The following is a 26,890-nucleotide window of genomic DNA, read 5'->3' on the forward strand; positions in this document are numbered from 1 at the left end:
AATGTTAGAAAAAACTGCATAAAAACAAAGGTACCATTGATCCACCCGATGCAGCATGTTGAGGTTGATGTGGTTTGTCCTCAACCACTCACGCGATCCGGATATCAGTTTATTTTGGTTGCATGCGGTATATTTACCTTACTACTTTTAATTCGTTCGTGCTTGGCAGATGCGTCAAAAAACGACAAACTAAACTGCTGAAATTTTCGCCGTTTTCCATTATTTGTGAAATGAATAATAAAATGTCGGTTGAAACTTGCTGTCTGAGCTATCCCCCGTTACATCCGATGTTACCCCTGTACCGGTATTCGGTGTTACGCCGGTTCTAATTACAACAAAAGTGAAAAGAGAAATTAGTAACGGACGAAAAATAGCTGATTATAAATTTAATAGACTTAGTTTAAGATCAAGATCTACTTACGGAAGTTCACTGGAACTAAAATCGTGAAATTAAATATTGGTGGCGTTTCGGGTATAAACAGAAACAAACCTAACAGATCTACCAGGTCGTGCACCCACGTTAATATTGTTTTAACCCATAAAGCAAACAACAAACGTTAGACATGTGTGTTGTTTATTAACTCTAATTAATACGACAAATGTGGCGTACCGCACATGTTAAGAAGAAATGACTCCGTCAATCCACATACGCACGTCAGCTATCTGTGCAAATAATTTTTTTTAGTAAATTATCAAAGGTTAAGATTTCGACTCCAACTTGGGACTTGGAGTACCTTGTTGTAGACACTCAGGTTATCACATGAATCTCGACCGTACGACACAACCCCATGAAGGAAGAGCTGATTTCCTTGATTGGGATGGCGGCAGACAAGACCGCCTCCAAAGTCGCTCTTTGAATAAAACGATTTTGTTTAAAACTGCACAAAAATTTTACTTCTTGCCACTGGGAATTTTGTTGACGTCACGTAGACGAAACTCATTATCTTTAAAAGTTGGTTGCCACTGGTTTGGTTACCTGAATTGACAATTTCGTACATCACTAGTTTTTCCTCGACATGTTTTCACTAGATCATTTTAATGCATATCATAAATACTTACAACGCAAAGGCCTTTCCCAGCAATGCCTTCAGCACAAAACTTTGGGTCTCCTGCAGACACGCGAAAACTTCTCCACGATGCATTTAACGAAGAGCAATTTGTGATCGGAACGATGTCAGAAGCAAGTTGGAGCAATACGTCGGAAAGTGGGCCCCTCACGGCCGCAACAAAATTATGTTTGTCAAAAACATTTAATATATAGTTTTATGACATAGTTAGATGCTCATTTTTTATATTTAGTTTAAATAATCCTAAACTAAGGAGATAAAATATCATTTTGTAGTTTACAATGTCGAAGAAATAGGGCTCATACACGTGGTTCACTGCAAGAGCCGGTGCAGAACTGCATGGATAATGGTGTGTGTAAGTTTATACAGAAAGCTGTATATACAAACTTGTTCTTCCCCAGCCCGCTACGTAGCAAGTAGTCCCGGCAAAGGAATTGCTGTCATCGTCTGTTCTTGTTCCATCTGACACCAAGTTGACTGGCATCACAAATTGGTTGAACGTAGCTTTTCTCGACAGCTGTCGAATAAACAGTTCACGCAACCCCAAGTAATGCACTTTCTTTTGATTACATTTCGTAATGTTTTGCGCTTTGCTGTTGTTCAGTTTTGCAAGAGGATCCACATTTATTGCAATATCAATGTTCTTTCGCAAACAAGCTGCTTGTAGTTGAATAATAAACAGTCCGGCTTGTATTTGCGTACCCTGTAAATCATACTCATGATTTATATAAATACAAATCTTCAAAGATTTTATACAAAACAATAACATCCAGATAATAAATGTAACAGAAAAAATTACTTCGGGCTCTGGCGCATTCCAAAATACCAAAGAGTAAAACCAACACAACCCAAACACAATTCATTATACTATTCTTCAGTAACCAAAAGTAACGCAACCGAAAATAACTTGAAATTGTTTCTTCTGATACCCATACAACTCTTCAACCTAGTACGTGAATACAAACATAACTCTATAGTGAGGTTTGAGAACGTACAATGCCTCCCTCTCCACCGATCCAAGCGTACGTTTCCGGGGGAAGTTCAGGTAGAAGCCGTACCCGATGTCGCTTGTCGTAATTTTGCTTTAAATTTTTCTTGATTTCGAGATCTTTAGCTCTGAAACTCGATAAATAAGACCAGTTATGGACAAGGGACGACGTCCAACACGGAATTGTCGTCTTCAACCGTCTTCCCATCAACAACTCCGCTGGGCTGTATCCGGAAGCCAGCTTTGTAGCACGGTAAGAAAGTAACGCCAAATAGGAGCTTCGGCTTTGCTTAGTGGACTTTTGACCCTCTTTACAGCCCGCTTCTCCATTGCTTTGTAGATACAGTGGGCTGCTGGTCTGGTGAATGAAGCCATATTCGTTGGCGAAACACTGAAAAATATATAGGAATTGTATTGCGGGCCGTTATCCGACATCACGATGTCTGGAATCCCATGGCGGGAAAAATAGACTTCAAGTGACTGATAATGTCCGATGAGCTCGTGCCATGAGCGAGTAGGAACATCTCAATGAACCTCGAGAAGTAATCTACGACCAATAGATATATTTCACCTTGGAAATACAGCAAATCAGTTCCTACTTTTCCCATGGTCTACTGGGCAGAAGAAAAGGAATCATTGGTTCTGCTAGCATATTTCTATTCCGCTGACACTTAATGCAGCTGGAAACAAATCGATTGATGTCGTTGGTAATACCTGGCCTCCAGACGGAATCTTGGGCTCTCGGTCTACACTTTTCCTTCCCCTGATGTCCAACATGTATACTGCGCAAAATTTCATTCCACAGAATTCCAGGAATAATAAGTCTGGAGCCTTTGAGAAGCAATCTGTCAACAACAGTTATATCGTGGCGCAGTTGAAAATATGGTTGCAGCGAATCGATATAGACTCGTTTAGGCCAACCGCCTTTAGTATGTTGAAAAACTTTTATAATACGTCACGTTTCGTTGCGTCACGGACTTGTTGTATCCGTGTTTGAGATGCGGGGATGTTAGCAATTTCGGCAACAACATGTTCTTCAATCTCATGTTGCAAAGTAATTTCAATTGCAGAGAGCGACTTTAGAGAAGATGATCTAGAGAGTGCATCAGCAGCATGCACATATTTATCAGCTACATGAACTATATCAAAGTAATACCACAACAAACGCATTCTTAACTTTTGCAATCGAGGTACAACTCATCAATATTCGTTTTTCCTTTTGCTCAATTGTTGAACTCAAGATAATGTACGGCCAGGATTGGGAAATGACTGAATGTTTTGTGGCGGGAAAAGTCAGCTCTGTGGAAGCTGGTAAAACAGTTAATAACAAAAGGCAATGTGCAGAAAGTGTTGGTAGGATAGAACAAAGTAGCTAATGGGCACAACTCTGGGATTCCATTACCAGCAAAAATATTATCAATGTATTTTGCTTTTATTATCCAAATAAAATGGCAATTCTGTTTTCCGCAAAATTCGCCTTTATATAGTATGCTTCAGTTTAGAACCTTGCAGGTTTGCTCATATGATCGTGCACAACATAAAAATACACGGCAACATATTAGTAGCTTGCAAGGCAACTGGGAACGAAGAAATGAAGCAGTCGGACATTACGTAAAATAATGCATGTTTCCAGGTCGACAATTTCCGACCAAATGCCTTTGCATAAATGAATATCACCTACTGCTCGTTGTTCAAATTCTAAACAATTTTGAAATGAATATGTATAAATTATCAAACCTCCAAATCAACGGTGTAAAATTTCTGTATTTAAACTGCAAAAACCAATGTGCAAATATGATTTTGTTAGAAATCTGCCACAAAATTATGTCTTATTTCCTACTGCGATTATTATTTCTATTTTTGTTATAATACCTCTAGTGGCACGGTTTAAGATTTTGTGTTGCTTAGTGACGCATGGGAAAAAATGTCGGTGTTTTTGTTTTTTGTTAAAAATCATTTATTTCTGATCTCACGAAAACAAAACACAAATAATTCGGGAACAGGAAATAGTTTTCGTGTTGAGATTCTGCTTCAATCCGAATCACTCAGGATCGGATGAGGGGGGGGATCACTGTTCACCTTCACGCAAACCAAAAACTGTCGGCTGAAAAAAGTCACAAAAAGTTTAATTTTATGAAATTTCACAAATAAATGTTTTTTACACAAATATAAATCCTCACAGGGTTTTCCATATTAGCAAGTTCTTCCTTCACCATCTTAATCGAATCCGGATCCATTTTGCACCCATGCAGATTCAACACCTCCCCAACCTTCGGTAAAATCTCACAAATTTTTTTCCCGTCGTCTTTTCCGCGAAACTCGTTTACACTCAGGGTGAGAATTTCCAACTATTTAAAATATAAACATTGTTTGTTGGAAATATTTCTACACATTTCGAACCAGGAAGAAGCAACATTTCATCCCAAAACTAAAACGATTCCGTGTTTTTTTTTCTTTAAATAAATAAACTTTTGCAAAAAATGCCAGGGATTTAAAACAGAATCTTGGTTACAAAATAAATAAAAACACAAACAAACCTTTGGTTTCATTCTTTTTATTGCTTCACAAATAATCGTTAAATCTTCGGAGTTCAGGCCGCAAACCCCCAGCCCCAGCACCAAATCGTTTCTTGTAACTTTTGGTAAAAATTTCGCCAAAACCTGAACGATTGAGTGAAGTCGGGTTCCGGTAAAATTCAACTTCTCAGGACAAAATCCGGCGATTTTTTCTTGGTGGTATTTTTGGATTTCTTTTAAATCCAGAAATAAATCTGAAACAAAACAGAAGAAAGTTTATTAAAAAAGCAGATGTCTGGTTTCCAGTTTTAATAAAATCACTTAAACTAAAACTTACTTTATTCTTGCACAGAATTCTCCACGTTTAAGTCGGATTTAATCAACACAAGAACAAACAAATCAATCCAATATAAAACGTTTAAATTATCAGAAAATATAAAAATTACACGACAGAAATAAACGCGTCTTTCCTCCACAACATTTAATCACAACTAAAAAAAACTGCATTGAGTGTTCGGTTCAAACAATGACTGTGTGACGTAACAAACCCACCCATTGTTACGCAAATAAATGTTGTGTTTACAAACACGCATTAAACTGTTGGCATTCATATCATTTACTCACTCAGTAGATCGTATTGCTCGGGTTGAGATTGGAGATATCTTGAAAGCGCATCCAATAATTTCGCACGTTTGTCTGGAAAACAAGAAACAACAACATTTGCAATAAAACTGTTGACATGTATTTGGTTGGACGGATTGTTTCTACTCGTATGTTTTGCGCAAACACATTTATTATCTGTAGAAGCTGAAGGTTATTTAATGCAGTAAAGCAGAGGACATCAATAAATGAACCAAGTATACGCATGTTACATGTCTAACGCAGTAGTATCAGTAACGAGTGCCTTGGCAAAGACAATACCATGCTATAGTTTACTGGGGATGGGCATAAGTGCCCAACCTGTATTTATAGTCGCCGACAAGATGGGAGGACAGGTTGAAAATGTACCGGTACTAGTCCCTGGCCCTATAGTTGGGACTCCTAAGGTAAAACAACAAAAAAGTGCAGTAAAATTAAACTCAAAACACAATCGGTACAGCTGTGCTTGGTCACCTAACATTGAAATACGGGGATGCAATTTCCAAAATGAATGCAAGAGTAAAGCAGGTAATATGTTTTACAAGTTTACATAGTAAAGATACCTTTTTCCTGGATCTCAGAGGAAGCAAGACCACTGTCACATCCAGACTCCAAATTGCCTTCAGTGGGGTAACTACCAGATACTACTTGTAAAACAACAATTAGCAAAATTAGAAAGATATCATAAAAACAATTAATGTCATGCTTACAACGTTTCTGTCCAAGCAAAAGGCCACAGACAAATCGTCGCACCATGGCCCAGTGTGGAACTTCCACCACCTCATCAATGATTTGGTTGAATTCTTCAACAGACATAAAAAAGGAAATGTAAAAGGCACAAATAAATTCTTGTAACATTTGATGTGAAAAGAAAAAAATAGTTTGGGAACCATCGAAAACTTTACGATGTGAGAACCAAGAGTGTTTTACAAGCTTAATTATCACATCCTGAACATTAATATGCTCTAGGTCCACTGCAGAAAGGTCTGCATGGCTAAACACAACAGTGCGGCGAGTCATTCCATTGTAGGCCATTTTGCCAAGGGCTTTTATAACAAAGTTTATGCTCTTGCCCTTTGCATATTCGGATACATTAAATTGTTGCAATACTGTATGGAATAAGTTGGTAATTGTGTTAAAACTGTCTGGGCTACCAAACAAACAGGCATACAAGACAAATTGTAAAAGCAATGGATTGTGACAAAAACTAAGCATTTGTGGAGATTCAGTTTCAAGTTGTTTGAAAAGTTCACTTGCTTTTTCTTCAGCATAGAAATAAAACAGCTTTTTCATGTCTTCTGTAGCAAGGTCATGGACATAAATGGTAGATTTTGGACGAAGTCCCACAGGAATGGTAAGCAGGGAGTGCGGACGTGATGTTAAGATTATTGTTGCTTTTCTGAACAAACTTTTGCTGCAGAGACTCGCAACAAGCTGTTGAACTGAAAACAGAGTTTTGTAATCTGTGTTAATGTGCTTCATATTTTCCAGTGACCATGTTGCCTGATCCAATCCATCAAATACTAAAATGCACTTTTCTTGGTTTTGCTTCATCCATGTGAATGCAGCATCAAGGACAGTTTGCTTGGTATCAGGGAACTGCCTGTCCAATAGGAGCTCTTGAAGTGTAAGTTTGTCATCACCATAGTCTATATTCATGAAGTTTAGGTGTAACATCAAATACCCCTTTTTGATGTGTTTCAGCAGTTTCTTGGATAACGAAGTTTTTCCAGCACCCGGCGACCCCGCAAATGCGATAAACTGGCGACCTTCATGAATTGTAGTAAGCAATCCCTCAAATGTTGTGGGTTCGCCTTTAACTTTATTTACACTGTCCCTCATTGTTGATGGCACAAATATATCTTCTTTCTTGGGATCAATACCCTTGTAAAAGTCAAGTTTTTCCAGTTTTGGATTAACATCTGGGATTCCATCTTCTCTCAAACCAGGAAGAGACATGACAGTCTTTAGTATATTATGTCGACTTTTAATGATTTCGATGGCTTCTTTCTGCATTTTTTCTGAAATCAAAAAACACAATTTGTCAGAAATTCGTCCTAAAACCATTCCAATTCATGTTCATCATTAATCATAGTTACGCTATTGCAGTGTATTGTTCTGTTTACCTTACATTTCTGCATTTGACTGAATGAACGCACACAGTTTTAATGAACCTAAAGAAACTAAATTGTCATACAAAATTTTTAAAACCCACTATGATTTTCCTTGTGACCTATCGCTTCGGTAGGCTGAGATATTATGGTAGATGTTGATTCACTGTGTTAAAATTACTGTCACATCACCTATACCTCTAATGTAGGGGTTGGCATCCCTTTAAAACAAAGAGCGCCGGTTTAAAATTATGTCAAAATTCCAATGACATAGCGTGCAAACATATAGACTATGAACACCATAATATTTTGCAATTTAACAATACGATTGTGTTCTTGTTGTTAAAATAGATCACAATAATTTACCTTCATTTTTTTCATCATCTTCTTTTGTGCTTGGTGTACCTAAATGTTCAGTTAGTTGAATAACGTCAGCATAAAATCAATTCAAATTAAACTTTGCGATATAACTTGATAATTATTATATATATCCATTGGCACTTGAATAAATTTTCTGGTTAATCTACATAAGCAAAAAAACTAGCATAACCAGGAAGCTGTTTTAAAAAAGAATATTTTCAAATTGTCTTACCCAGCATTAATTTGCAATACCCTTGGATTGACATACCTGGAGTACTACAGTAGTTATTGGTTATGTTGACATCACCTTGATTTCCAACAACACCGCCAGATATGTTTGCCCCCTGTGCTGATATTTGCTGCAATGTTCCTCAAAAAAAAAAAAAGCTTTGTTACCGAGCCTAATAATGTTCATCAGCATACAGGGTGAAGTACAGGAAATTTCATATTCAATGGTTTCTAATCATAGCAATGATGTGTAAGAAATAATACAAAAATTCGGCCAAACAGATTTTTTTATTGCTGCCACCATTCTGAATTTAAGTGCGTTACATGGTTGTAATAAGTCAATCAAACAACATTTCTATTTGAATAAGACGTTTTTAATATCATTGAATGTGTTTACTGAAGGAACTGAAGATGCCCATGGGGCGAAATATATATTCCTGATTTTTAAGCCAGGCTGATCCTGTATAAAAAGCTACTGCTTTTTTTAATATTATAAAATAAGTTGCAGTGATCGCTAGGCCTGCATCTGCAGTTTTGGGTAGATACCAATATTTCAATTTTTGAAGTCAAACAACATTGAATGTGTTTTTTTTTGTATGGATATCAAAACTTTCCTTACCTGGTTTCTGTTGTTTGATATTTTTTTGCATCTTGCTTTCTTTGTTGCCCATGATACTTTTTGGTTTTAAGATTCTCCCAGAAAAAAAATCACAATTTAACAAAAAGTAACAAACAATTCAACTGTCAACAAAATCACATTATTGTAATTAGGTTTAGCCAAACAATGTCTATATAAATCCTAATGCTGTACAAATTAGGTCAACAAGGTCATGGACACACTTTTGTCGAACAAATTAACATGTTAGGATCTTTATATAGGGTATTTCGCAGATTAGGTTAATGTGCCTTAAAAAAGAAACACGCTGCAGCAAAATGACTATTTGTCATTGCATGTTGTGTTCTCCCCAAAATGGTACAGTGACATCCAAATTAAATTATTTTTTGCAAGACACCAAAGACACTACTTTTAGCATTTTTGTAGTTTAATGACAACTGTTAATAGTTTTACATTTGCTTGGTTTGAATAAAACTATGAGTTATGATAGATACACACCAAGCCTTACACTACCACCTCTGACCTCAATTAATGGCGCAACATAATTCAGGACTAGTAGCCATAAATTAGAATTTTTCCTGACCCATACACTTTTACCAGATTGAAAGAAAATTTGAAAATGTTCGCTGATATTCTGAACAAAATTTACCCTGGAATTACTTTTTTTGCAACAAGTTGTTGACCACAGTTTACTAAAGTTACTGTAAACAAGTACATCTCAATTATCGTTGCGCAGACGACTGATGACGCCAACTATAGGTGGCGCTATTGAGCAAATATAAAAAAATTCCCCCAAAAAACAAAAGAAATTAAGCATTGTGACAACGCTTGAGCGATTTTTTAAATGCTGATTGCTGTTATTATTCCAAATTAATAAAATTGGTTTTGGAAAGGATTTTCGAATAGCTTTAATTATACCTTGCCGACTGTGTACTAAGTTTGCTGAATTCAGGCTCATAACATTTTTCCTGTATGGAGACCGGCGTCATGACACAACTCAGTTTTGTTGTACAACATAAAAAACAATGTTTACCCCTGGTAACGAGCAGTTTTTGTTAAGATTAGTGTTGAGCCGACTACATACACTTAAAACTCTGTTGATTGGTATTGATCTTCAAATCAGCATATAATGTAGGCCTGCACTACTTTCCGGAGGAGTAATTTTTAATACAGTCATGTTTGTTTCCGCAATGACCTGTCTTTACACATTCGCTTGTTTGACATATTTTCTCGCATATTACCCGACTTTTCTTGTTTATTGCTCATAAATATTTCTTTCCAGGAATCACAAAATCAATACCATTTAAATCTTTACAATTCGCCACATGGCCAATATATGTTCTTACACTTAACTTTGCATTACTACTAATTGGTCTCAAGGAAAAAGCAGTATTTTAAACGCCGCTTACGTGACACAAACATGTTGTTTCATGGCGGGTCTGAACTTTGGCTTCTCCAGTTTCTCGATTTGTTTGATCAGAAAACATAAAAGCGAAGCTGAATGCGCTGGAACTTTTGACGTCACACCTGACAAACAAACCTTATGTACACGGAAGACAGATGCCTTTTTTAACTCATACATTCTAACTAAGTGTGGCGAGAATGACACAATGCACTAATGTTTTTCGTTTTGCTTTCTTTGATTATCTGTGTTGTTTATTTAAAGCAGTCTTTATTACGTTTGCGCACAACACATCGTAAAATTCTTTTGTTTTTCATCGGTTTCCTGCTCTCACGTTTTATCAAATTCCCAATTGGATTTCCTGTAACGCTCCATTGGTTCACGTGCAAGTCGTTGATTAATTGATTGGCCGGTGCAAGGAGTGCTGCGTGAATGACCCGCTTTTTTAGGTGTGCGTTGCGCTGCACAGTGGTTTTCATTGTTGCCAAGCGAGCATTTTGTTGTCGCCCATTTAGTGACACCAGTGTAAGGTATTTTGGCCTAAATGGTCGTTATTGCAGGTTCCGGGCCATTTCTGGATTAGGAAGACAGGGTTAGCGTAATGACCTTATTTGAGTCTCTATAGGGTTGTATTTGGTAATAAGGGGTCGCCGCTTAAATTCCACTAGGCTCAATTCACGCCCTGTCGAAATAATTCCGTAATAACTTGGCGAGGAGCCAGGACCTTGTCACCACACCCACTGGTTTCGCTAGCTAGACTCGGGTGCAGTGTCTTTTTTCACGGTCGTTTAACAATGAGTTTTAACTTTTTAATGCAATCGAATTGTGCTGCGAAAGTATCGAAGCGACGGATCAGGTTAAAACGACATTTGTTCCTGGCATCCATCAACGATGACATAAAATGGTCTATAGAGGATGGCGAGGACAACCTCTATGCAGTCGAATACAAAGAACTAAAGAAACGAGCCTTGCACCATGGGACTAATGCCGGACGATCAGAGAGGCGATGCGAAGTACTCACGACGGGTGCAATTGCCCAGGGAAACGGGACGCTCATTTCTTTATGTCTTTAAGACGCTTCATTTCGACATTGGTGATCGCTCTTCACTTGACTGATGCAAAAAGTAAAGGAGTTGTGCGTGGAAACTGATTCCGGGGTAAAGATTGTGCTTAAAGTAGGTCTCCCTCTAAGTTTAAGACAAGGGGTTATTGTTGCACTACAAGAAGACGCACTCGGAGGTGGGCATCTAGGAATCGTGAAGACCCTCTCGAAAGTCGCCGAAAATTACTATTGGTACAGGTGGAGTTAAGCAGTAGAACAGTTTTGTCGGGGTTGTATCGAGTGCCAATATTATTACAAAATACGCACAAAGGCCACAGACACCATGCAGTGTGTTGAGGTCGTTGTATTTGGGCCTCTATCACTCACGCGATCAGGATATCAGTCTGGGTATTTCCTCCCAATACGCTTTTGACAGGGCGACCACTACGACTGCCCTTAGATTTGTTTGGGGGAACGTCGGAAAAGGGAACGAAATGTCATACGAAACCGAAATCTATCGTTCACGCGATTGTTTGGAACTAACGGAGGAAATGATGCGAAAAAGTCTCCGACTCCAGCACTAGCGGATGACAAGTTAATACGATCGGCGACAACACGGGACACTACATTCAGTCGGTGTTTACGTTCTAATCACGAACCCAGCAGTCCTGGTGGAAAAATGCAAAACCTGCAGCGACCTTTCCAATTACCCTATCGCGCGTTGTCAAAGTTGCCTCGACCCCGTCAAGTATATCATCGAGGACGCGGCTGGTAAAAAGCAAACGATTCACTTCCATCGAATGAAGCCCACAACCGATACCTTCCCCGAAGACGAAAGTGTGCAAACGAATCATAAAGATGAAGTCAAGAGTGTCGGCCTACCTGCGTGTGGCCACGTTTATGTTCGAAAAACTAAAAGTTGCAAACTGAGCCAGCGGCCCGCTGATTGACCGACCCAGTCGGCCTGTGTGGAACGCAGGCAAACCGAGATTTATCCAGCGACAGAAACACAGCCCCAACGGAAACAGTCTTTCAAATATTTCATGTGGATGATATGTCACAGCTTTAATTCTTTTTGGCAACTTAGATGAAATTTGGTTATGAGGCCAACGAGCGAACAAGTTTAGTATTTCACCAAATAAACCTAAATCATCGTCTCTCATACAAAACAGTTTGACGTGAAAAAGGACCAGTTATCTGCTACTAGTGAAATTTAATCACTCACCCTACTTTAACCTTCCAAACATATACAAATAACAAACCAAACATGTCGCATGAAGTTTGTCGAATTACTATCCATAAATAAATAGACACACTTTTGTTTAATCGGACACTTAACTCTGAAGTGCAGCTAACCTCTGTTGGTTGAAACGATTCTTTAAAAAAAAACTTTCAAACAACTGCACTGTATAGTCCAAATACAGCCGACAGTCGTAAGCACGCGAACTTTCCAAGGCGCAACGAATAATATAACTTTCACATCCGACGAACAATTTTCATGTTTACGGGCGTTGATTTTTGAGCGTTAGTTAGAGCAATAGTTTTGTTATCTTAAACATGCAGCAGCTGATTTCTTAATTTTTGACCTTTTGCTGGCAACCTCGCGCCGCTTTTGTCTCCAATTTTTAGGATGTTGAGACCGCACCCAAACCTTTCCTTGTCTAGAAAACAATTTCCCGGCAATTTGAATGCAAAAAGCTGCGTATATGCGCGCAGTTATGACGGATCTCAGATGAAATACAGCTATTTAACCTTGGTAACCGCGTAGATAATATGAACCGACTCCGAATGGATCATCACGATACAACGAACCACTCGACATAGGAAGTAAACGACCTGCGCATCGCAATGAACGTCGTACGCCCAAGTTGAATGATAACAACCTGTAGGGATTGGAAAGGCTGGTCGTTCTTTTGCGTAATTGGGAAAATAGTGGCACAACATGCGATGGACTTGACCGAAATCACCTGCTCGTTCGCCAAGAAGTTGCCACGTCTTCTTCAGAAAAGTTCAGAAAAATTTCTGGGGTCGAGACACATGTTTCGCGCATACATTTTCACCACTTCCTGACCTCGTATTTTCTTGGGCCGTGCGGAAAACATGTGGCCTCCTAAGCGTTGTTCGGTTTACAGTAGTTCTTAGTGCATGGTGGACTATGCTGTGAATTATATGTTTTGCGGAAATAAATGAATGCAGGCAAATATACGTTTATTCTGAAAAAAATCGCTAAATGCGTTCTTTAATGATTTACTTTCACACATTGGGTACTGGTAGCTTGTAAGCCCCAACTAGGTTTGCGTCGTAACACCAGCATGTCCCACTCACTTGGGTTCCGTAATATTGGCATATAATTTCTTTAAATATTATACGTAACAAAATAGGTCATTATTTCTAGCAAGTAGCATGATTAAACGACCAACACTACTTCTTTTAAACAAAGTCAAAAAAGGTGAAACATGACTATGTCCGTTATGCCAACGTTAAAAAGAAAACAAAATTATAAATTAATTGTTAAGTGTTTCGTGAAATCATATGCAAACTGTATGTGTTCCTTCTGGCGAAAAGGTTGGGCGAGCTTGCTTTAACTGCACGCCACGCTATTCTCTTTGTTGCGTCACACAAGAGAAAAACTTTACTTGTGATGTGATCAGTGAAGTGTAACGTTTTGGCGCACTGTAACTTTCGCACTCCCTATAGTTAACCCATAGTATACTATACTATGGTTAAACGAATAGAATGTGATTGCCGTTTTCCCCAAATAATCGGATTTGCTCTTTATTGGGGCAGTATAATCTTTTTGTTGTGTCGATTCATGTTTTGTAAATACAAGAATTCAACATCGTGTAATAGTTTGCGTTAGAGATAACAATATTGTCTTCAGTATTAAACCGCATTTTGAATCTAACTTACATAACGTTGACATACGTGCCCTTTCGAAGTAGGCAGTAGCACGCATGCACATAAAAGCTATCTGTTGTTTTTTTTGTTAATCAAATTTATATTTTTAATTAGAGTTGCAGACATTTGACCACAAAACTAAGAATTACATCATCTGTTTGATTAGTTTTTCCATTAGCGACAACAGCTGAGTTTCATGAAATATCACGAGCATCAATCCCAACCTGATTTGACAAACAATTTTGTTGTTTCTGCTTCTGGACAACCAAAGCTTAAAGTTACGCCTTAACCTTACGATAAACATTTTCAGCTATGTTTTCCAAGAATATTTGCTATAAATCTACAGCTAATTATAGCATAGAAACCAATAAACAAGTTGCTTTACAGCTACCTTGAAAGATTGCACAAATTCAGTTCCTCATTTTACTGAATCCATGGCGACGAGTTGAAAGGTCGTGGTTACGCTTTACTGAACAGCATTTTGTTGCTGAACATGTATTAATTCAAAAGAAAACATATAAGAAAAAGAGAGAGTTGTTTCTATATAAGATAATTTTAATGAAGAAATATTTTACAAATCGCACTCATAGATGAAAAATAACCATTGGTGAAAATAATTTAATCCTACCTACTGGGAATCACCGAACGGTATTCGTAGATTCAAATCTTCACTTGATTGAAGTTGTCGAAAGGAAACATTAAAAATGGGATCCAAGGACATGCTTCGTAAGTAATTTTGAATGTTTGTGATGCGTTTTGACGTGCATTATACTTTTCTGCTTTTTGGAAAAAAAATGCCATTCCGTTTTCCTGTCATAAAAACAATTAACATACGGAAAGTGTTTGCTATTCTGCACTTTATCCTCACAATCAAAAGTCATGCAAAAATTATCTAATCTGTTTTCACCAGTTTACATTTACATTTTTTTATAAAATAGACATGGGTGTATTTGCAGTGCGACAGTTGGTCCATCATCAGGATAATCCAAACAGACATTTGTGGACTCCTCATTATGCTCAGGCAGCATTCGATCATGCCGGTGATGCATTTGTTAATGTGGGATTTTTTGGAACAGATGAAATGTCAAAGAAAGTTTTCTTTCTTGTGTATTTGGAGTACATGAAACAGACAAGAGATTTAACAGTAAGTCCAAAATGGTGAGCCCAAACACAGTAAGTCCAAAATGGTGATTTTTGAACACTTTGGACAAGCTAAAGCAGGGTACTGTCAAACATATTAGTTTTCACCAAAGCAACTAGGTGACTAGCAGAGTTTGTTATTTCAATTAAAAATTTCTGACAAATATCCGAAATGTCAGTGAAAATTTTGGTCTTTTTGAGATTTTTTCGAAAATTTAACATGTACATTCAGCATTAAAAATAGGTAACATATTGCATTGATTTATGCGATAACAGGCAAGTTTCGTTCACGAAACATATGACTTTGAAGTTGCTATTCTGCATGTGCATTTGCACAAGTTTAACAGAACAAACCATTGGTATATGATATTTTTTGTGGTACATTGGTACGAAACCTTACAAGTACTATGTGACAATGCACATCCCATTGCGTTGTGTTTCCTCATAAACAAATTGCCAAGAATCGAGATAACGACCTCTGAAGTATAACATGGCGTACTTGGCCGGCAATAGGACACATTTTTCGCTCACTGTTATTGCTTTGCCGAAGTGCATTCAGACATAATGTCCAAAATGGCTTAAATTATTACTGACATTTACCCAAAAAATCGGTCAAGGACGTACAAACAAAAAAAAAACAGATGACTAGTGATGTTGAACATCAAATATCCATGTGAAAACATTCAATAATAATGTAAAACAGTGGCCCTGTTTACAGTACACCAATGGTTGATTTCATTGCTGAATCACCAATGTTCATGATGGCTTTATAAAGAAACTGAGTGTTTTTTGTGTTTAACAGGCACCAACCAATGCAATCTTCCAGCGATACAAGCAGCACTGTTATGCAAAAAACTTTTCCATCAGACAACTTGATAGAATAACTGGTCTCTGTTTGCAGGAAACCCCATTTTGTCGTCCATTAGAGGATGATCAGCTTGTAAGTAGAAGTAGTAAACTTTGAATTTGCATTAAGTAAGTGCAGGTTTTATGACTTTGTTTATGTTTGTTGCATTCGTTTGCAAAAATAAATGATGTATTTACGGAAGATGCATATTTTTAAAGATTTTTTTATGTTTTTTTTATACAACTTATTATATTTTTTTTAATGACTTGAGAAAAATATGTTGAAACTAGATCTTGGTTCACAAAAACATTATAATATCAAACTATCTTCATAATTTCACATTTCCATTTATATTACTGATTTTGTGGTCAGATAATATGTAAATTGTGTCCACAATTCCTGAATATAAAAAAAGTGTTTATGTGCACGATAACAAGTTTAAACATAAAGAATATAAATAAGCACCATCTATTTTATTTTTCAACCAGCTTCGTTGTTTTTCAATGCTGACTCTGGAGTTGAATCAAAGAACATTTAGTTTAAACAAATGTATTTTGCAATGTGCTGGTGCCATGGCTTCCACTATTGTTATCAATGTGCTAGAGGAGATTACAGAATCGGATTTGTCCCACTTGAAGGTTTGGATAAGTTTGTATGTTTGAAACATTCCACGGAATAAAAATTACAATTGGATTAATATATTGGTATATGACGTAATATTTATCCTTTAGTATCGTTTAGTATTGAACCCATAATTTACCCTTAATATTTTAGAAAACTTTGAAAAATCGACGCCTATGATATTATCTATATATCAAATCTATAATTTATCATAACCACTTGTGCATATTTTTTGTATCTGTTCTGTTTATTCTCAGTCTTGCTCCGACTTGTCAGAAAAAAGTGGCTGATCTAGCTAGGCTGCAATGCCTGGGCTGCCAAGCCTGCAAACCTAATAATCACGATACGAAAGCTTTGATCGCCAAGCAAGGACCTGCGCAGTGGGGCGATCCTGCCAATCATGCCATTACATGAAATATTTCTGCGTTGTAACTTTAAATTATACACAGTCTTCAGGTTTTTCATATCACATGTCCTTGAAACATTATTAGCAACCTTATTACCTTGAAACATACAAAAATAAACCATTGTTTTGCCTCACAACAGTTAGTCTCAATGACGTCAGTTTGATTGGATGGAGTTTATGGAGCGGTTGGTCGCAATGCAGTCGAAATTGTGGCGGAGGAATTGCCACTAGAGTGCGCTCGTGCGTATCGGGGGACTGCAGCAGTGGAGAAACTTTACAAACTTCCACCTGCAACACGGAAGCTTGCACTGGTGAGTTTGTTAAACGGACAGTTTAGAATTACAAGTAATGTTTTGGTTAACTTTGAATTGGTTCAGTATGACAGAAAATAGTATGACGGAAGTATAAATATATAAATATACGAAAAATTCAGTATGACACAAAATCACAGAGTTTCATGAAGGATAAAAAATGAGTCCGTTCGAGCATTTTTATTCAGATAATGTTCATTATTTCGTTTGCTTGATTTCATTTTAGTCCCGACAAAGGACAAATGCTTGTCCTCTAACGAAATTTAATACAGTTTCTTGTTTTTTCGTTAAAGTTCCGATCAAATGTACGTTCGAAACACACGAGGAGGAAGCATTGGAGGGAGATTTGTTCGTGAACGGAGAAAGACAGTTTGCATTTACGCGCGAAGCTGGCCAAGAACAGTTCACCTTGTTTCGAGGTACATTCGAAAAAACTGTCAAGGTCAAATGTACTATAAACCTTAACTTGCCTTCCTTTTCCGAAGTCATATGTTTTTTGAAAACAGTTGCTGCTCATTCACGTTAACCTGTAGTTCCCAATTTTTTGGAACAAGTTCCCTTTGAGTACTTTAATTTTACTAATGTAAAATATACGAATTTATTTTAACTAGAAGACAAATTTGTTTTCGTGTATTATACTCCCTCTGTTGTGAAACACTGACTTTAAACACAATATTCATTTTAATGTCGACGTTGAAGTAACTTATGGGACAACAAATTTACAATTAAATATTTGGGTGAGGAATTCACGAGTCACGTGCATACAATTTAAAACTTACATTATAAATTTCCCACTGAAATTTTCCTTTATGATCAGGCTTGTGTTCTGGCATAACGAGGACATTATCCGGTGGAAATTTATTTCTATTTTTTAAAAACGAGCACCAACTTTAAGTCGGATGAGAGGAGCACTTCGTTCACGATGACCTGTAAAGGTAAGTGTGACGTGCTGGTAGTGACACTGCCAACATTTTAATTTTCGGATAATGAGGATTTGTTGACCGCTACGCGAGTCTTACTGTCTGATTATGGTGTTTAATACATGTTTTAAAACAAAATTTATTTCCTATGTCCTAAGAGAAATCAAATCGACAACAAAAGATTACGACGAACTTTTATTAATATTCCACATCTTAAAAATCTAATTTATTTCGCAAAGTAAAAACTTATCACAACTTTTATTCAAACATTTTGTATTGTTTCAGAACATCCGGAATGGTCGCCTTGGAGTACTTGGACGAGTTGTTCAGTTACCTGCGGAGGGGGCACAAAGGCCCGTCAACGTTTCTGCGATGGAGATGTCCCAGGGTCAGAGGTGTGTCAGGGCCCCGTGGAACAAGTGGAACCATGTCGCACCGGCAGGTGCCCAGCGTGGTCACAGTGGGCTCAATGGATAACATGTTCCCAAACTTGTGACGAAGGTTTGTGGCATTCAGAACATTAACACGTAACACAAATGTTAAAACAACTTTCTTCGAACGGACTGTTTTTTTTACGCGAAAGAGGAACACCAGAGCTGATATGCTATTAATGTTCAGAGCAAAAGTTACACGAATAAATACTGTGTAAGGTAACCTAAACCCGCCTTGTTGCTACTCAATTACCTTACAGCACTGATGATGAATATAGTATTTGTGCGAAACGTTTGCACTTGGCATGAATGGATGATCAGCTGTAGCGTTTCTCTTTCGCTCAAAAAGTTTTTTGCATCTGACGGTTTTTCGTAAACGGAAAATTTACAGTAGAAAATTCAAATAATTCACAATTTTTACGAAGGATCACAAACACGTGATCGCGTCTGCACGGGAGACTACGTGGATGCATGCGAAACGCTGATTGGTCCAAACTCCGAGTCACGTGCCTGTTCACTCGGTGTGTGTGCAAAGTGGACGGATTGGAATCCGTGGAGTGAATGTTCTACGACATGTGGTGACGGCTTTCAGGTATTCTAATACAAAAGCAATCCATATGTTTGTGCAAAATGTTTCGTTGATCCCCTTTCGGTACGTTTTTATTGAACTTCGAATTACAAACTAGCGACCACATCAGCAGGTTTATGCAACCAAAGCTATATCGTTTACACTTTGCGAGCACCATGAAAACACTGCATCGGACATAAATATGCCCGAAATAAACATACTTTGTTATCGTTTACGTTGACATGACAGTATTCAAAATCGTGGTTGGGGGTTTTACCTCATGTGGTAATTTTTTTACCCTCTACCTAACAGGAGCGCAGCAGGAGTTGTAGCGGTGACTTCCCATGCCAAGACGAAAATGGACTGGGTGCAATCGAAAATCAGCCATGCAACCTCGGCGTCTGTCCCTACTGGTCGCTATGGAGCCTTTGGTCGGCCTGTGGCGCCTCGTGCGGAAACTCACAACGCTTCAGGTCGCGCAACTGCCTGGGGGATTACCCCGATGACGCGCCGTGCCCCCTGATTGGCGATACGACCCAAACGGGGTCCTGTAACTTGGGTGAATGTCCTTTCTGGGGACCATGGGGCGGCTGGGGAAGTTGTTCGAGAACTTGCAACGACGGAACGCGAAGAAGATCACGTGATTGCCTTGGAGATTTCGCGATTGAGTTTTGCCCACCAGGAGACGCTGCTGAGCAAGAAGTACGCTATTTTTATGCAGTTGGCAACATTGTTTAAGCGCCCGACCAATATGCCAAGAAGAAAACCTGATCGGGATTCGATATCCTGGGTTCAAATCCCGTTGTGGTAAAAAAGCAACACGTTAACACACCTAAATTTAGCACACTTAAATGTGACCAGGATGGTTAAGCAAGCAATAACACAACTCTTTTGTCAGATTTCCGTAACCGTGCTGAGGTTTTCAATAATTTTTTGTATTAAGGTTTGTTCGCTGGGTCAGTGCGCTCAGTGGGACGACTGGGTCTCGTGGAGCCAATGCAGCGTCACGTGCGGCCCTGGAATCCAAACGAGAACCCGTGGTTGTGTTGGGGATTTTCCTTGCCCAGGCGGCGAACCCTCCGCAGTCAACATTACCTGCAATCTAGGGGAATGCCCGAGCTGGGGTCCGTGGGGTCCATGGGGCGGATGTTCAGTGACGTGTGGTGGTGACGGAACCAGGACAAGGCGTAGGGAATGCTTGGGGGATTTCCCAGATCTTTGTGACGACATCGGTTACGAAGAGGAGGGGGCTTGCGCGGACGTCACTCCGTGCCCCAGGTGGTCTCTGTGGACGAAGTGGGGCCAATGTTCTGAGACTTGTGGCCAGGGAACGGCTTACAGAACACGAATGTGTGGAGCCGGCAATGTGGAAGTTTGTGACATCGGGGCTGAAGATGCGAACCCTGGAGAAGACAGAAATATTGTGGTAAGTTCGGTGTTCATCCCGGTTATACTTATATGATTTAGATATTAATGGTCAAAGGAAAGTTTGTGTCATCTTTAATCGTCTGTTATCTTTATGGCCAATTGTATTCTGGCATTTGGCACTTCCTACAATGGCGTACATGAAGAAACCGCTCACAAACACTTAAAAACTTATCGATAACATTCAATGTCCAACGTTTTCTTCAACTATCTGTGGCATTCCATGTAAGTTTGTTGACGCAACTTATAGATTCGTCGGACCATCGTTGACGTCTTTGAGGGAACCGAAGGCAGGAATTGCACACTCGGTCTTTGCTCCTATTGGTTGGACTGGGGGGCGTGGTCGGCGTGCTCAGCCAGCTGTGACGAAGGAATACGATCCAGACAGAGGGATTGCTTTGGGGACTTCCCCAACACGTGTTTCACGTCTGGGTCTGCTTCGGACAGCGAGAAGTGCACTAGAGGGCGGTGCGGAACTTGGAGTCAGTGGTCTCATTGGGCAGCTTGCAGCGCTACGTGTGGTATGTGGATCGAGTTGCAAGATAATTTCTGATAATAAAAAGTTCTGTATTATCCAACCTACTGGTTGCAATACAGTGTGAAACAAAGTAAGAGTGGGATAAAATCTAATTGGTTAAAGTTTGCATGAACCACTACTTATTTGGCAAGCAAGCGACAAACGAATTCGTTCAACTGTGGTTTTAATCGACTTTACGTGCGTTTACCAACGTGACGTCACCGCTTCGTCGGCAGCTGCTGCGGATGGACCTCTTTCTATAGAAGCTTATAAACGGTCGGTTTTAGGTGGATCGAAATTTCCAAGGGTTTCTTATACGCACTGACCTTGTGGCCCTTTTAACGAGATTTACAAATCTGTTTAGGAGCTGCACCTATAAAATTTATGTACCGCTAAACCCGTTGCACCTTCCAGACATAAAAAGTTTCATTTCATGGTAGATGATCACTTTTGTAGTGTTTTGGCCAGGGCGACACCTTGCGGTGAACAACACAAACATCATACACAATAAAACACTATGTCGAAAGCCTTTGGTTTTATCTACACAATTTTAAAATAGATGGCAATCACAACTGCAAAATTAAACAGAGCACAAGGTCCCTTAAAAATGTTATCATGTTCATTAGCTGCATATAAATACTTATCGGAGAATTATGACACACATATGAATTCAGCAATTGTGATGGTTTGTAATCTAAAGTCCCAATCAATTGAAAAGCATTAACCTAAAAATTAACTCTAATATGAAATATTGAAAGTAGATCACTCATAATCAATAAAGTTCACCAATACAGACCCAAACTAACCTTACCCTGTCATCTGCAGTGAAATTGAACTGATCACAGCGAGTGGCATTTTCGATGTCGACATTTCCCTGTTTCGGGACTCCACCTACCAACGCCCTCTGCTGCCCACTAGCGGCTCATCTCTTGTAACACTCGCAGAGGGGGATGTTGTTTACGTCTCGGTCGACCTTCGTTCACGTGACCTACTACCATCCGAAGACGCTGTTCTCGTCATGGATAACTGCTTCGTGACGTCATCACAGAGTACACGAACACCGCTGGCATATTTGTTCAAAGAAAAGTAAGAATTTCTGAAACAATTACACTGTTTTTTTTTGTTTAAAAAGAATACTTTTTATAACCTGTATTTACTTTTATCATTTGCCCAGACTAAAGTCACATGTAAAGAAAAAGCAGAATTTTAGTCGTGTAAAAAATTTCATGTTCAAGAAATAGTGCATAACACTATCGCTTTAAGGTGTCCATCGAGTCCATTCGTCACCGTAATTTCGAACGGAGAATCGAGATCTGGACGATTTTCGGTGAGAATATTTGGTTGGACAGGACGTGATTTGATGGCGGAAGATGTGTATATTCACTGCACGGTAAAACAATATTGGATAATATGTGATGTGACCCTTGTATGAAATAAGCTCTTTGGAACAGAATACTGAAGTCTTATTTCAGAATCAGTTTTGGTCATGTGGTAACTCTAACCATTTTTAAAAACATTTAAAATCAAAATCGCTGTTGTTTTCCACATAAAATTCCTAGAGATTGAACATAAACGATCGAAAAACAACAAGATGGCAGGGTCGGTCGATAAAAATGTGGGAGAACATGTGGGGGGGGGGGGAATGAGGGGCGACTGGGGTTGGGAGAAAGACCTTGATTTAATGATGTTTCGCGACAAAATAAGAATATTTACTATTGGTTTGTTGAAAACTGGATTCGTTTCAATCGCGGGGCGTTAAACACATTTTTGGAGTTGAAAATATAAAAAAGCACTAAAAGCCAAAAGGAAATCGGCTTGAGTGTTTTAATCGACTTTTTATTTTCCAGGTTAGTGTGTGTAACGGGGATAAAGACGCGTGCTCACCACAATGTTCATCAAGACGAGGAAAGAGGAGTCTCGTGACGTCACACTCCAGCGCTCATCCGAATCAACACGTCGCTGTGCTGCGAGAGGAAGCGGCAGCAATTGTACAAAGTCGGCAGGTAAGTGAACCACGGACGATCAATGATAGATTTTCTGGCGTAGGGGATTGATTTGGAATTCATCGGAATTTATTTAGCAATACGTAATACGCGGTTGAGCTAAACGATTCAATCAATGTTTTAATAGCAACCAGGTATAAAAAAATATTATTCTTTTTATTATCATTTTTCCAAGCTTAGTTTTTGTATAGTCTTCAGTATTGCCTTTGATCTATTTTGTGTATACCGGTCGTTACAGTTGGGCACAAACAATGGTTCTCGGCTGATGCGCGAGACTGTGGAACAAAGTGGGAAACCATACACGGCAGTTGAAGCTATAGTTCCACCGTCAGAAGATGGAACGGCAGCTTTAAATCTCTCTACTGACATCTCCCGGTTGAAGTTTGATCCAGACAAGATGGTGTCAGCCGGGCCACTGGAGATTGTTTTAATTTCTGGTAGCTGATTCAGTAGTCTTTAATTTTTACATAGATAGAATTACATTGCATATAGTTTGACCAACACTACAACAATAGGAATTGTAAACATGAATTTTTAAAACCATATTTTATACTTATCTTAAGTGGACAAACCAAAATTACGATTCTTCTACAATCATAAATTTGTTTGAGTTCTCGCTTTGGGTTCTAATAAAATCTTGCTTTGTGTGTGGAATTAATTTTGAATCGAAATTTCCTTCAGGTATGGATTTTATTTTTAATATTTGTTTCCGTTTCTATTGTAGAATCGAGACGCACGAGATCGATAGCGGAAAATATCAAAAACGAAATCTCATCCGCGACACCAATATTCGCCATTACTTTCTGTGTTTTGTGTCTCTGTTTTTTAACTTCCTTATTTTTCGCCTTTTCAATTGTTTTTTATCGTCGCCGGTGAGTTTTTTTGTTTTAATGGCAGGTTTGGGCCTTGATTGAAATCTTTTTTATGTTTGTTCAGCGCAAACCACACTTCTCATTCTTAAACAATTAAGACCTTATTAATTTGTTGCAATTGAAGCCTGAACCACCCAGAATTTAGAACAGATTTTTATTTGCATATTAACGTTTATTTTTATGTGTCTCCATCAAAACGATTTGGTTATTTTACAAATGCATAGGAAAAGAATTACCTCTTGATTTCTACCAAAACTAATAAATAAAATAACTTGAATGAACAATATTGGGCCTGTGGTTCCACAAACACGTGGGCACGACAACAGGTGGGTTTGCAGAGTGTAACATTTTCCAGCCAGCCTTGTTTAAAAATGTAACGAATTTGATCCATAATAATTGCCTTAGTGTTACGAGATAAACGTCAACCTTGAATTTTGATGACCCTGACCATCTTCCTCACCCAAACGTTTCAAGTCGAATTTACGTATACCGTGTAACATCAACTAAACGCAATGCAAGTGTATTTTTTATTGTGTTATTTAACGCAAGTTCCCGATTTTCTTGTTATATAAAATAATTTAACAGCGAATTAGGAACGAATTAGGAGTTTTGCAGTTTGCAAATCATTTTCTTTGTTTGCGTCAAAAATTTTATTTGGATGTTTTCGCGGCCACAGAAAAGCAATAGAACGAGACCATTTCCTCAATAATCAGCGACAACGATGTGATTTGGCAGATTTTGCAGTCGATTCTGACCTTTTTGAGAAAATTGTTTTTTGCTTGCTTGTCGTGTAATATTTGCCTTAAGGTTTGTGGAATGCCAAATGTCTGTTTGCATTTTGGTAGTAATAAATCTCCGTGTCCCAGACATATGCAGTGTCAACAGTTTCGTTGAATTTCAACTCTTGCACAACTGCCAGGCGTATTGCTAACAAATTGTATTTTATGGTTAATTACACAGGGAAATATTTATTTCGTGAGAGTTTAATAAGTAAAGCAATAAACAGGTACAGTTGTTTACAAATAACCTTTCATGTATTTCACCATTAACACGTCCAACTGTTCAGGTATCGCATTAGTATTCAAAGGTGACATGTTCAACATTCTCCTGTACTTAACCCTTACTGGGTTTCTTTGGGTGAGTTTGGTTGGTGGACAACAGCAATGTAGTTACGTCACCGTTCCTGTGTGTGGCGATGACGTCACTCTCTCACCGGGTACTTTAGGAGGTAAGAAAGGTGATCGGGGTGATCAGGGTTCTCCAGGAAAGCGGGGACCTGGGGGAAGGGTGGGTGTAAGAGGTGAGAAGGGTGATATGGGGCACAAGGGTGAAATGGGGCAGAAGGGTGAAGTTGGGGATTTGGAAAACTTCAAACAGGAAGTTCGCGAAAACTTGCAAGGTAAACGACAAAAATAAACAGTTAAAGTTTGTATAATAACCTTGCGAGGTAAAGAAAAACATTTGGTCTGAAAGTGTAATGCTTCTATTGTAGACTTTTACTTCAAATTGTAAATGAACTCTCAGTATTAACCATTCGCTATAATCTCCTAGTTGCAGTTCTTTAAAATAAATTGCCCAAGGGTATTGTGCAGAAGAATTTGTTTGTGTACAGAGGTTAAGCATTTGCTGACACCAGCAACCTGCCTGACGTCATCGGTGTACGGTTACCAGCGATTGCGAAACTGCAAAGAAGCGTTTTGCGACAACGGATGGACGGTAAAAATGATGCAGATTCACTGAATATATTTGTTGATACTTCAACAAAAATTTAATGAGTGAAAGCGCAATGGTTCACATAAGCATTTAACAGGTGATTCAACGTCGGTTCGATGGATTGGTTGATTTCAACAGAACTTGGCAGGAATACAAAGATGGATTTGGAAACCTGACTGGAGAGTTTTGGCTGGGTAACATTGTTAACGTCCAGGCCTTTAACAACTTTAAACATTGAAGTGCTAAATTATATAAGGTCTGGATGAAATCCATAGAATCACGAACACACAGGGATGTCGACTGAGGATTGACTTACGAGGTTTCGATGGAACATTTGCATTTGCTCAATACAGGTTTGAGTATTGAAAAACATGAACAGTAACTTGAATTACAACTGACTTATATCAATGGAATGTTGCAGTTCGTTTGTCATTGAAGACGAATCAGACAATTATCGTTTGCATTTTGCCGGATACAATGGAACTGCCGGAGATAGTTTGAGCTCTCATCCACTGAATGGAATGCAATTTACGACAAATGATCGTGACAACGATAGACAGTAAGTTAAACAATGATCATTCTATATGATGTTTAACGACGTTTATTTTTAGTGGTCTCGAGAATTGCGCCATGCTTCGGGGAATACCCCAAGGTGGATGGTGGCACAATAGTTGCTCTCACGCTATACTCAACGCTCCCTGGGGAAGATCGGAGGGGTCATGGCGTAACATAGTATGGTATGATTGGAAGGGGAGAAACGAAGCTTTAAAGGAAACTAAGATGAAAATCAGATGCGACTGAATAATTTTGAAAAACTTCTTCTGCCCATTTATATATCATTAGTTAAAAATTGTATGTACATAATTAAAAAAAAAAACGCAAAACGCCAGTGTAATTACAAGTCAATAAACATGTTGTCAATATACAAAACGATGTGTATTTTATTTTTACAAAATTCATTGTATTCTGAAAGGCATATTTCTATTTACGCAGCTGTTTATGAGGTCAGTATAAGTCATAGGATAAAACGTAAACAGGAAATCACATTTAAGCTTATATATGTCGGTGAAAATAAGGGGGTAGGCGATTCGTGAAAACCTTGTTCTTATGTTGATTTTAATCATGGCGAAATAACAATATTTACTATTGGTTTGTTGGCGTATAAAACTGCGGGGGTTCGTTTCAAACGCGAAGCGCGATTTGATCAAATCGGTCAAATGTGTCCGGCTCTGCTTTATAACACAAGGTG

The 26,890-nt window shown here is 38.5% G+C and overlaps 3 protein-coding genes and 1 pseudogene across 7 annotated transcripts; 3 read left to right on the forward strand and 1 right to left on the reverse strand.

Annotated features, from left to right (window-relative positions):
* Positions 1-4,006: 4,006 nt before the first annotated feature.
* LOC145902179 (protein NLRC5-like) lies at positions 4,007-8,651 on the reverse strand. 4 transcript variants are annotated; one of them, XM_082990059.1, is made up of 10 exons: positions 8,529-8,651; positions 7,950-8,040; positions 7,688-7,726; positions 7,426-7,542; positions 5,921-7,231; positions 5,774-5,857; positions 5,196-5,267; positions 4,593-4,825; positions 4,236-4,403; positions 4,007-4,159 (listed from the first exon to the last, which is right to left on the reverse strand). In XM_082990059.1, exons 5-10 carry the CDS (start codon positions 7,224-7,226, stop codon positions 4,124-4,126), a joined length of 1,899 nt encoding a protein of 632 aa, XP_082846185.1. In that variant the 5' UTR covers positions 7,227-7,231; positions 7,426-7,542; positions 7,688-7,726; positions 7,950-8,040; positions 8,529-8,651; the 3' UTR covers positions 4,007-4,123. The 4 variants fall into 4 exon arrangements, with proteins under 4 accessions (XP_082846185.1, XP_082846184.1, XP_082846181.1 ...); XM_082990058.1 differs by lacking the exon at positions 7,426-7,542; XM_082990055.1 differs by lacking the exon at positions 7,426-7,542 and having other exon boundaries at positions 5,774-5,854; positions 7,950-8,051; positions 8,529-8,646.
* Positions 8,652-15,819: 7,168 nt separating this feature from the next.
* Positions 15,820-26,890, forward strand: part of LOC145902168 (SCO-spondin-like) — a 196,756-nt pseudogene continuing 185,685 nt past the window's right edge.
* Positions 21,801-24,789, forward strand: LOC145902209 (uncharacterized). The gene is made up of 5 exons (XM_082990089.1): positions 21,801-22,139; positions 22,317-22,443; positions 22,901-23,056; positions 23,295-23,493; positions 23,781-24,789. The coding sequence occupies exons 1-5, from the start codon at positions 22,072-22,074 to the stop codon at positions 23,930-23,932; spliced, it is 702 nt and encodes a 233-aa protein (XP_082846215.1). The 5' UTR covers positions 21,801-22,071; the 3' UTR covers positions 23,933-24,789.
* Positions 24,784-26,558, forward strand: LOC145902187 (techylectin-5B-like). Of its 2 annotated transcripts, none has more exons than XM_082990068.1 (7): positions 24,784-24,934; positions 24,995-25,327; positions 25,541-25,644; positions 25,739-25,835; positions 25,898-25,994; positions 26,063-26,200; positions 26,253-26,558. In XM_082990068.1, the coding sequence occupies exons 2-7, from the start codon at positions 25,021-25,023 to the stop codon at positions 26,440-26,442; spliced, it is 933 nt and encodes a 310-aa protein (XP_082846194.1). In that variant the 5' UTR covers positions 24,784-24,934; positions 24,995-25,020; the 3' UTR covers positions 26,443-26,558. The 2 variants fall into 2 exon arrangements, with proteins under 2 accessions (XP_082846194.1, XP_082846195.1); XM_082990069.1 differs by having other exon boundaries at positions 24,995-25,156.

Source organism: Ascidia mentula, chromosome 5, assembly GCF_947561715.1.
Source record: "Ascidia mentula chromosome 5, kaAscMent1.1, whole genome shotgun sequence".
Classification (NCBI taxonomy): domain Eukaryota; kingdom Metazoa; phylum Chordata; class Ascidiacea; order Phlebobranchia; family Ascidiidae; genus Ascidia; species Ascidia mentula.

Excerpts from the sequence above, each read along its gene's own strand:
- LOC145902179 (XM_082990054.1), bottom strand. The coding sequence starts at position 8,580 with ATGGGCAACAAAGAAAGCAAGATGCAAAAAAATATCAAACAACAGAAA. Across the intron at positions 8,052-8,528 it reads TATCAAACAACAGAAACCAG|GAACATTGCAGCAAATATCA; the intron begins GTAAGGAAAGTT and ends TTTTTTTTTGAG. Across the intron at positions 5,858-5,920 it reads TTTGCTTGGACAGAAACGTT|TAGTATCTGGTAGTTACCCC; the intron begins GTAAGCATGACA and ends TTGTTTTACAAG.
- LOC145902209 (XM_082990089.1), top strand. The coding sequence starts at position 22,072 with ATGGATAACTGCTTCGTGACGTCATCACAGAGTACACGAACACCGCTG. Across the intron at positions 23,057-23,294 it reads CAATTGTACAAAGTCGGCAG|TTGGGCACAAACAATGGTTC; the intron begins GTAAGTGAACCA and ends CGGTCGTTACAG. Across the intron at positions 23,494-23,780 it reads GGAGATTGTTTTAATTTCTG|AATCGAGACGCACGAGATCG; the intron begins GTAGCTGATTCA and ends TTTCTATTGTAG.
- LOC145902187 (XM_082990068.1), top strand. The coding sequence starts at position 25,021 with ATGTTCAACATTCTCCTGTACTTAACCCTTACTGGGTTTCTTTGGGTG. Across the intron at positions 25,328-25,540 it reads AGTTCGCGAAAACTTGCAAG|AGGTTAAGCATTTGCTGACA; the intron begins GTAAACGACAAA and ends GTTTGTGTACAG. Across the intron at positions 25,995-26,062 it reads TTTGCATTTGCTCAATACAG|TTCGTTTGTCATTGAAGACG; the intron begins GTTTGAGTATTG and ends GGAATGTTGCAG.